This window comes from Aptenodytes forsteri, unplaced genomic scaffold (assembly GCF_000699145.1).
Source record: "Aptenodytes forsteri isolate BGI_AS27 unplaced genomic scaffold, ASM69914v1 Scaffold108, whole genome shotgun sequence".
Taxonomy (NCBI): domain Eukaryota; kingdom Metazoa; phylum Chordata; class Aves; order Sphenisciformes; family Spheniscidae; genus Aptenodytes; species Aptenodytes forsteri.
In genome coordinates this window covers 4,637,231-4,648,317 of record NW_008794448.1, presented here as the reverse complement: position 1 = coordinate 4,648,317, position 11,087 = coordinate 4,637,231, and the positions used below count along the sequence as shown (strand labels likewise).

General features: G+C 34.1%; 1 protein-coding gene across 1 annotated transcript in view; it reads right to left on the bottom strand.

Moving 5' to 3' along the window:
- Window positions 1-565: 565 nt before the first annotated feature.
- Window positions 566-11,087, bottom strand: part of ARHGAP5 (Rho GTPase activating protein 5) — a 46,178-nt gene continuing 35,656 nt past the window's right edge. The window contains exons 5-7 of the mRNA XM_009290372.2: window positions 9,561-9,692; window positions 7,732-7,837; window positions 566-1,920 (exon numbers count right to left, since the gene is read on the bottom strand). Coding sequence (XP_009288647.1) covers window positions 1,590-1,920; window positions 7,732-7,837; window positions 9,561-9,692 — 569 coding nt within the window. The 3' untranslated portion in view covers window positions 566-1,589. The remainder of the gene's footprint in view (window positions 1,921-7,731; window positions 7,838-9,560; window positions 9,693-11,087) is intronic.

The window sequence follows — 11,087 nt, the reverse complement described above, 5'->3', positions numbered from 1 at the left end:
AACAGCAGCCAGGTTTATGGTATCATAGTAATCTAGAATGATAATCCAAGTCATAATTAGAAGTACAATACCTAGGACATAAGTGGGAAAGGCAATTTTTATTTTGGGAAAATGGAGCAAATCAAACTCTTAAAAGCCTTAATTCTCAAAATCATCTATTTACTATAATACATACAAGACGATCTTAAATCTTGTTATAAGTGAAGATTACAACAGTGACCATCATAAAGCTTTTTTTTTTAAACTACACAAAACATTCTAGCAGCTGAATGAGCCAAAACTGTTTTCTTCTTTGCAGACCTAAAAAGGTATATTTTGAGCATGAAAGAAAAAAAGCTGCTATGAAAAGTTTCACAGGTAGTGTTTATCTATGGTCTCCCCTTTGTTACAATTTGTAACCTTCTAAATTTTTTTACCACTAACAAAATATTTAACCAAAAGATTTGTTTTAATTAAGCAGCATTCTTTTACAGCAAAATTGGTACCAATGTAAAAGGAAAATAAATGAAAAAAAAAAGATAATTTAAAAATATGATGCCAAAAAAAAAAAAATCAGTCATTTGAATCACATAAAAATAGATTTAAAGAATAGATTAATTGAAGTCCTAGATTAAAACATTGTTTGGTTTAGAGAATTTTACTACAACAAAATTCATGTTTATGTATGAAAAGTTATATAACCTTATATGAAAATGTTGTGAACTATTTTCTAAACACTACATGTATTCCCAAGAGGGAAAAATTAAAATATCTAAAATATATTAGATTAAGTTTACAAGACCATCAATGATCTTTTAAACATGCAGCTGTTTACAGAATTAACAGTTTTACAAAATGTTTAGTTCAGTAATGGAACATAAAGAAATAAGTAGGCAACATCAAAATTTTTGTACAATATTTGAAACTGACTTTTACAACAAGCATGTCCTTGGTATTGTGCTGTAAGAAATAATAAGCAAGTTCACCCACCCTTAACAAACTGTCCACAAGTTTACTTACAGGTAAAGATGGATGGTGAGGGATTGTAAAATTCTCAACAGTGCATTTTGCATTCTTCCATAAACCATCCTAAGCATACCGTCACATAAGTAGCCAGGAGATTACAAAATAAACTATAGCTGGGCTTTAGTTGTTTACACAGAACGCTTGAATGTGAATAAAATTGCCAAAAATAGCATGTTAAATATCAAAAACAGCCATAAAGCAGGCTGTAAGCATTGAATGTTTCATAAATGTAATTTTTTAAATCATTAAATTTCTATAGAAAAATTTTATTCACAATATATTGTGACAAACCGTCACAGGAATGATATAGTGATTGCAATAAGGTATCATGCAGCAGCAGCTTTGTACTTTATAGCTATTTTTGCTTTTAAAAATTAAACCTCTCCAGTCATGCTTATCACATAGTTTTTATCTGCAGTGTGTACAAATGAGGAACACAGTACGGGATATAACAAAAAGATGTCCAATCAGCTGGATGGGAATTATTTTTCATAAATATGAAGTACATTACTGTATCCTGAAACATGCATGTCTATAGCTTGACTTTACTGTCCAGTGCCAGGCTGCCTGCAATCATCTTCTATTTATATAATACCAAGAGGGTCTGCTGGTAATTGTGACTGTATCAGCTGAGGCTGCAGTGGTGGTGGTAACTGAAGAGGTACCATTGGTTCCACCATCTGCACTGCGTTGGAAGGCGGTGGCTGACATGCCACTGGGTTAGGTGCTTCTACGATCTCTCCGTTGTAAAAGAAAAATTGACACTGTTGAATGAAGGTCTCTATAACCGACTGGTGGATTTTGGTGGTAGAAAGAAACTCTCTGTTTTCAAAATCAGGTCTCATCAAAGTAGGCCAGAAACAAATCGATAAGTTATCTGCAGTCATAAAGTTGGTTTTATATTGCTGACTAACCCTGAAATGAGAACGACATGCACAGAATGAATTAAAACCGATATGCAATCAACTAAAAACATTTTCATAGCTCTCTAACTGTAAGCATTATTATTAAACAATCTCAAGATTTTTGTTACTTTCCTCCAGCTATCCATTAAAACAATCGTTCTTGTTTTCTTTAAGCAACTATGCAGAAGAAAATTCAGAAACCATAACTTTCCTAGATTTGGATAGCTAACAAATATAAATCTGATTAAGCTTTCAATCGAGAAAGAAATTCAACATTCCACCAACATTTTGAAGTGACAATAATAAACAAACTTTAAATTTCTCAACCAGCTACAGGATTTTGTAAAATTAAAATTTCATCCATTAAAATTTTTAGAAGAAAAATGACAGAAATGGCTTCTTACTGCAGGATATTAACTAACATCTATGGCACTCAAAGAAAAAGGCATCACATTAGATCACATGTTAAAAATAAACACAAAACAAAAAAAAAAAATCAAGTGTTGATTAAAGCACATCTGCAGTTTTTTTCATACTGGCCAGCAACAGAATTTGGCCAAGCCGTAAAGATCATCATCAGTGGAAATTTCACTAATATCAACACACATTAATTTTGTTTTCTTTTTCAATGTATAACGCAAAGGTTTCCAACTGGGTTTCTCTTCCTAGAAGTTTCCTGCTTTTAAGCAGGGGCTGAAACAGGTTCTTCACTTATGATCTAAATTAATTATTACAATACTATTACAAGAAAAAAAACCACCAAACTCCCATAAAAACCAACAAACAATCCTGTTACCAAATTTATCATCTACAATTAAATGTCTCCTCAGAAAAATGCACTGCTTTTCATAGTAATAGGATAGAAAAAGCCAGGACATTTTGTTTTCCAAAAATACTCTGCGTTCTAAAGTAACATCACAATTTTATCTAGAAGTAATTAGTGAGAGAGACGTGAAAAATCGCGTGTTACTAAATCTGACAAACACCTAAGATATTCAACTGGGAACATGCAATTCCTATATTACAGTAGACAGCACAAATGTAACTGAGCTACAGTTGTCCTGCAGAAATAGACAGAAAAACAAAACTTCAGCAACTTGTCAGTTACAGTTTTGATGATTAACAAGAGCAGACTGCAAGAATTTCTGACAGCTGGCTGTAGTCCATAGATTCAAAAGCTGTGAAAACCATAGTAAACACTAGAATTAATGCTATAAGAAAATATTTTCACTCATTTACAATGCATGTATAGTGGTAACTATAAAGGGTAAACTTCCATTTTAGCATGCGCATTACTTATTCCAAATAGTGTGAGGGTACACAAATATTGCGTCTCAATCTGTTTTGAATAAGTTTGGTCCAAAGGATATTTGGACACTATTTCTAAGTGACAGTAATATTCATATTCTCTTTCCTAAAAGAATTACATTTTAACTTCATTTAAGGATTAAAAAAAAAAAACCAAAATATAAATGTAAGCTTACATTTTGCTTAGCATTTTTATAAAGAGTTTTCTTCCTATACTGAATTCTTCTGTGTATAAATTCCTCCTAAACGATACACTAGATATAGAATGAGTGAGTGTCACCACAAATTAAATAAACTCTAATTGTAAGACATTGTGATGGAACAATGAATCTGTCAGAGTTTTGAATCGGAACTGCCTGTACCTTTTCCCTAAAATGAGTACAATGAAAAACAGCAAAAGGGATTTCAAACTCTATTAATGGTGTTTCATCAGAGAACAAACTACAACAAGGTAAGTTATAAAACTGGGGAAAAAATACCACCTGCTATGTAATAAAACAGAAATAAAAGCCAGATCACCTATTTTGCAGACCTTTTTTCCTGTCATTTTTGCTCTGAATTTAACATTTTTCAAGGGGCTTCTTCAGTTGCATAGGCTAAAATGTATACCCTCTGACATCCTTAAGCACCTCTAGGATTTGATTATGTGTTTGGTCTCCTCATGCACCTTTTTTTCCCCTTTGTCATGAGTTCACTGCTTGCCGTCTCTCTCATATTGTTTCTTAAATCTAATCTGATCTAGTTGTAGACTGCTGTTGCTGTGGACAACAGGTGAAATTTCATTCTTCCCCTCTTCTCCCTCTCCACCAACTTTCTGGCATCAGACCACAGGGTGGCCACAGGATCTCTGAGATCAGCTAGTGTATTCTGCAGAAAATTAGATTTCCCCTATTTCTGTTTTCCTTTAGAACATGCTGCAGCTGAATAATCATTAGATCCAACAAATGAAGCAGGGGGAACCTACAGCTAGAAGGGAAAAAAGGGGAAGAGCATTGCACCTCTTTTCCAGTTGCAGCTCACAACAAGATTAAACATAACAAACAATCAACTTTATTCTCTGTGTTTAAACTTTACCTCTGTCCTTTCTAAGGATAAACAAAAACCTACCAACCTGTAGGCCATCTCCTACCAAACCTTCCCAAACTACTTCAGAAACCTCTTGTAAGTGCTTAGCAAATGTCTATTCACCTTCTTTTATGTTCATTCAAAATGAAAAATGAAGAGTCTGTTTCTCTTGATCCCGCCACCTTCCTCCACTGCAAACTCCTCAGGAACTTCAGGCTGTAAATCTGCTCTATGATCAGACTTTAAAAGCTGTACACCTATGTCTTCCCCAGACTTCAGAAGCATATTATGCCATATTAGCCCTTATGTGTAAAGAGAGTCATTATCAAGAACAAACATAAAACACAACCAGTATCAAAAAAGCCAATGTCAGTCCAACACTGTCCTGTTTCAACTCCATCTTTAAAACTCACTTCTGCTTACAGTTAATCAACCACAATTAGATAGCTAGTATGCTCTGAAAGGTGTTTATCACACTAAAGAAAAATTCATCTCACTGTTGCCATTTATTATACTCTCATGGTTATTGGTGTCTCATATTTCAATAGCAAACTCATCTGGATAATACTTCTATTTTTTGTTTCAATAACCAAGTCCTATGCTTGTGGACACACCAAAATAATATCAATCACCAACCACTATTAAAAATACAATACCACATTTCTTACTCTAACGACTTATGATGTAAAAACTAAGCATTTAAAACATCAGTTTGTGAGGAGAGAACTCTTCCATCATGTAGAAGTGTTTTACCTCATTTCACGAACAATTCATTTGACGAACATGTCCATTTTAATTATACACCAGCAGTGATTTACCACAAATTAATCTCTTAAAAATAAATGTAGACTGTAAAGAATTTACCTACAAGTTCCTTTTAAGATCCTGTACCCACCTATGTCTACCCCTCTATATAGGCAATTGCTTACGCTCAAACAGTTTTCTTACTGAATGGAACGCAACTACCTGACACTGCAAATGAGACAAAAAAATGACAGCCTTTCTTACTTAAAAAAAGTTTATTTTGCTACTAGCAACCCGCAATGTAAATCAGTCATCATTAAAAGAAAGAGAATGGACTGGAAAGCAAAGGCCAGTATACATCACTTACATTCTCCATTAAGTTCTGTGATTGATGTATTTCATTTGTCTGTTGATATGCATGCATTAAAACCTATTCAGGATTTTTTAAAATTATATTTAGCTCTTTTACTTGCAGCAGTCCAGGTACTTGACACTGTACATTCAGCTGTGTTATGCAAACAGGTCACCAGCTGAAGACTTCTGACAATTCAGAGATTGCCACTCTTCCACTAAATTCAAGTGACACGAAAACTTCTATCAGGTCGATTAAGAACTATTGAAAAATTTCAGGTAAATAATAACTGTGTCAAGTCTGAGATGTTTTGTTTTACTTCAGATACATGCAAGCACATCTTGCAATTTGTAATATGTAAATGTATGGAATAATTATATCCATTGATATGATTTTTATCTATTTTAGGGCTGGATTTGTATTTGGCAAGACTGCAATGGAAAAATTGATCCATTTACCTGCAAAGGAAAATGGATAACTTTATAAAGCTTTAGCAAGCTGTATTTGTGATGGAGAGAAGTGTAAAATTAGGTGCTTAAATTCTAAAGTTTCTCATACATTCACTGAAAAGAGAGGACTCCTTTCAAACTGTAATAGAAAGCACCTACATTCTCTCTGTTGACTGAATAGGGAAGTTAAAAGGTCTCATTTCTGCTCCCATATTACATGCCCAGTTAGATCGTTACAAAAACCTGCAAAAATACACACACACACACTAGTCTGGAACAATTTAACAACTTAAATGTCATGAAAAGCTTATTGGTGTGTATGTACAAAATTGTCTGGCTGGAAAGCACCATTGCAGAGAAGGACCTGAAAGTCCTCATGGACAACAAATTGAACATGGGTCAGCAACATGCCCCTGTGGCAAAGAAGGCCAACGACATCCTAGGTTGCATTAGGAGTGCTGTCAGCAAGTTTTGGGAGGTAATCTTTCCCCTCTACTCAGCACTGCAAAGGCCATGTCTGGAGTACGGGGTCCAGCTCTGGGCTCTCTAGAACAACAGACACATGGACATACCGGAGCAAGCACAGTGAAGGGACACAAAGATCATTAAGAGACCAAGGACCTCTCAAATGAGGAAAGGCTGAGAAAGTTGGGACTGCTTAGCCTGGAAAAAGCTCAGGGGAAGTCTTATCACCGGTTGTAAATATCCGATAGGAGGGTGTAAAGAAGGTGGATTGAGACTCTTCTGAGTGGTATCCAGTGACAGGACAAAAAGCAACAGGCACAAACACACACAGGAAATTCTGTCTGAGCATAAGAAAACACTTTTTTACTGTGATGGTGACTAAGCACTAGCACAGGCTGCCCAGGGTGACTGTGGAGTCTCCCTCCTTGGAGATACTGAAAACCTAATTGGACAGAGTCCTGGGCAATCTGTTCTAGTTGACTCTGCCGAAGCAATGGGGTTGGACTAAACAATCTCCAAAGGTCCCTTACAACCTCAACAATTCTGTGATTCTGTCTAAAACTGCAGAAAAAAAAAAATCACAAGCTCATCTTTAAGTGACAGATTACTGAATAACAAATTTTTTTGTTAAAAAAAGGTTATTTTAGCTTTGGCAATGTTTGTTCTATTTTTTAATAACGTAGTTAATCTGATTCAGTGGATTTCAGAGAATAATCCCATTTTAGCTGAAAAAGAAACATGAGTAAGCTGGTCTTTTTCTTCCTGGTTTTTTATGACTGAATATTGTACACTTGTGCACATAAAGGGTCAGATTGTGAGGCAGTATACATCTACTATCATCAGATTATTTTAGTAAATAGACAAATAATTTTTAAAGAGAAAACCATTAAATTTCCATGCAAGAGGCAAGATTTAGGAAGCAAGTGTAACCAATACTGTTACTTATAGCTTTGTTCTACATTTTACTTATTCAGCAAGGGTTTTGAGTGCTACATTTTAGATTCTGATTGAAGCTAGCCCTGCTTTAAGGGGTAAGGGGAGGGGGTGTGTTTAGGCCAAATGACTTTCACGTCCCTTAAGACCTATATTAGACTAATTTTAATAGCTACTTCCTGGAAGGACAGGAAAAAAAAAGGAAAAGAGATCTAACTGTGGTGCACAGTTATTCTTTCAAGCTTTTTTGTTATGTACACCAATCATTCTTATAACTTTATAGTAGCGATGATGCCAGATATTTATATGTCAATAAAATCTGAGAACAGAATATACCAACCTTTTCTAATCAACCTCTAACTCCTAGTTTCATTTTCCACATTTATACTAACAGATGAACAATGCAGCATGAAATTTTCAATTCTAGCAGTCAATTCATTGGTACTAACACAATCTTATTTGCAATTGCTACAACAAACAAAATTTTAGTAGAAAAATACTAAACCTGTTTAGATGTGTTATTACATATTTGAAGACATCATAGTTCACTGAGTGGAATTTCTTCACAATTTCTTTTAACTCGTGTAGTCGTTCTGTTTTATCCAGGATTTCTATAGAAATAAGCGACATTTATGTGATACATCTAGAAGGATGTACTAAATAAAGTGTTGGTAAGTCTTTTTCCTAGTATAATGGTACAGATAAGATACCCACAGAGAAATATCAATTAAGAAAATATTTCATAAAATCTGCATATACTATTGCATAGAATAGCTTTTTTATTAAAAAAACACAAAAATATTTTTCTGTATTTAAGCAGAATTACTTATCTGTGTTTAACAGCAAAGAATCGCATGAGTAGCTCATTGTTGGCTTGTAGAATGATAACTAACAATGTGACAGGGTCATTTCTTGTTAGATTTTCCTTTGCTTGCAAAATGTTATGACTTAGATATACCTGTAAGATTTATTCGGAATGAAGTTTCATAAAGATTTGGGGGAAGGAAGACATTCACATGCTCTTAGAATATCTTGAGCTTATCAGTTATTCAAATAATTTAAAAAAATTATGAATGAGCCTGGTGCAGCTATTTTAAATATACTGTTTAAAGGAGAACAGGGATTTTCACAGGCCCAAGGGACATGATTTATGCTTCAAAGAGGAAATAAGCAACATGTAAGAAAGGACTATAGAATAAAATAACACTTTTTTTTTAAAAAACAACGAATGCTGCTGCTAAAACACTTGTGGAAAATACCACTAAAGTATTGTAGAACCATACATTCTGCAGAATATACTTCTATTCCATGATGATTCATATCATAAAAAGGAATACAAGCTCACCTCTATTACTTGACTGCACTGCTAAAAAGAAATTTGATGTACCTTGGTACCGTAGAAATAATGTTAAATATGCTCCAATATATCCCAAATAGAAATTTAAAGCAGTATTAATGGCATTTTAAAACAGTAAGTCCACTTATATTCTAAGCTATTGCATGTTTTGACTGAAATTTAACTGATACACTTTTAAGAAAAAATAAAACCTAATTTCATTAAACAAGCAATTTGCCTGAAAAGTACAGCAGAAATAACACAAATAAGTATCTACAGATATCATCCAAAAGTATGAAATTTCTAATGGACAAGTCCAGGCCCAAGCCTTAGGTTTACACTAGTGTTTTCATGTTTTGAACAAAAAAGCATTAAGAATACTGTATGTCACAGTATTTTTTGCTACGCAAAAATACGTAGCAGTCTTTTTATGAAACAGTTTGCTGTCAATACAAGAGAGAGTCTTTAAAAAAAGGGAACAATTTAGTCATTTCACTTGAAAGTGTCTGAAAAATGTCTGTAATGCAAACAAAACTAAGCATTTCATCTTATAAAGATTTCAAAAAGAATTTGAAAAACATCTAAAAGAGAATTACCATAATATTCCATAGATGCATCTGATTTCTAAAGCCTACTTTGAATGTAAGACTTCATGAATTCAAGGGGTTTTTCCCCTGTTAACAACTGCAATACAGTTCCAAGATCTTTCATCATATGCAGCACTAATACAGGATGGAAAAAAAGTCTATTTCTCCAATTAAATTTTCTAGGAAAAGGGGAAATAATAAGCCACAACTTATTTAGCAAAAACAACATATTACGTTTATTTCATCATATAATTCTGTTATTTTTGAAGTATATTAAAAAAATGTACATGTCTAAGCAATTTAAAAAATATTTCAGTGCAGCTACTCCTTTCAACTTACAATGAAGTAAAAACTGCAATAAGAGCAATCAATATAACATAATTAGATCAAGACAAGATTGTTATTACTTACTTGATGTTTCTAACAACTCTTGATGCAAAGAGTAAGGAATTAATGGATCTGGCAGATCTGCAAAAAAAGCTTTAAGAGCCCCAGCCACTGCATTTACTGTTACTCCCATAGACTCTAGACTGATACTATGATCTGCAAAAAAAAAAATTAAACAGCAGTGTAAGTAAAACCTACAGCTATCATTCCTCATAGTATTTTATGAAAATAAGAATTTATTCAAAACACTGAAAATGCAAGTGTTGCCAAACATTTGTTAAAAAATGCACTAAAAGGTGAACCTATGGACAAGCTGCCACCACTTTGACCCACATGAAATCAAATGTAAGAAAATCTGACAGTATAAGGAAACAGTAGAATATCAGAAAAATAGAAGTTGTCTAGTTCTCCATGCAGACTTAAATGCTTTTCTATTTGCAATTGACCGGCTTCTGATTAATCAGTTTTGCCCAATAATAAATTTAAAATTCTATTTCCCAATTTTTTTTAAAAACTGGTACATCAATCTGCAGAATTCATGTGATTTCGTTCGTGTGACCACATGAAGCCTTTTAAAAAAGGACAACAAAACATACCAGTGACCACACACAGACAAACCTAGTGTTATACACAGATTATGTGAAACAGAATAGTGAGGCATAAAAAAAACCTAGTACATTCATTTTCCTTATCATCTAGGAGGAATTTTACTATTTTTCACAGGCTCAGCTTCATGATTAATACCAAGAACTTTTAAGAAGTGTTTTCATTTTGAAATATCAACTGAGATCATAAATTAAATGAGAAAACAAGGAAAAAAAAAAAAAAATAATGCTGACCCTCTCTTTTAACACATCAAAGTGAACAGCATAATCTACCAATCATATTCCAGTATATTCTAGCACAAAAAAGGTTGTCTTAGAAATTTATTATCAAGATTTAATTATTAATCTGTATTACTCAAGAGAGCTTTCAATAAAATAAGTATCAAGAAGTACTACATTTTGAGGGCATAAGGGGGGGGGAATTGAATGCCTTAATGCCTAGGATTGATGAACTATTAACACAAGGAGCAGCTAGGACTGCATTTAAACTCTTTTAAACACCAGAATACCGCCTAGAAATTATTTTAACAGCACTTAAAATCAGCTGTAACAAGATTCTATCCCATCTTTGGTTTATACACAGCTTCACTGGTAATAACCTGGACTATACCAGTACAACCTGGTATAGTTGTATATTGTATTGGAGATGCTGGGGGAGGGGAACCTCAATCCATCCCACTCCTACCAGTTTGATGCCAGCGCCAGCAATAGATGCCCAGAGCCTGGAGAAGGAACACAGGTCAGCAGCAGAAGAGTGCCTGAAGAGCAGCACAAAGGAACTCCAGACAGTAAGACAGCTTCATCGGGGGCCCAACTTAAATGCCTCTATGCAAATGCACATACCATGGGGAATAAACAAGAGGAGTTAAGAGACGTGCGCACGCCTGCAGGGCTACAACCTTATTGGCATCACGGAGACGTGGTGGGATGGCTCCTATGACTGGAG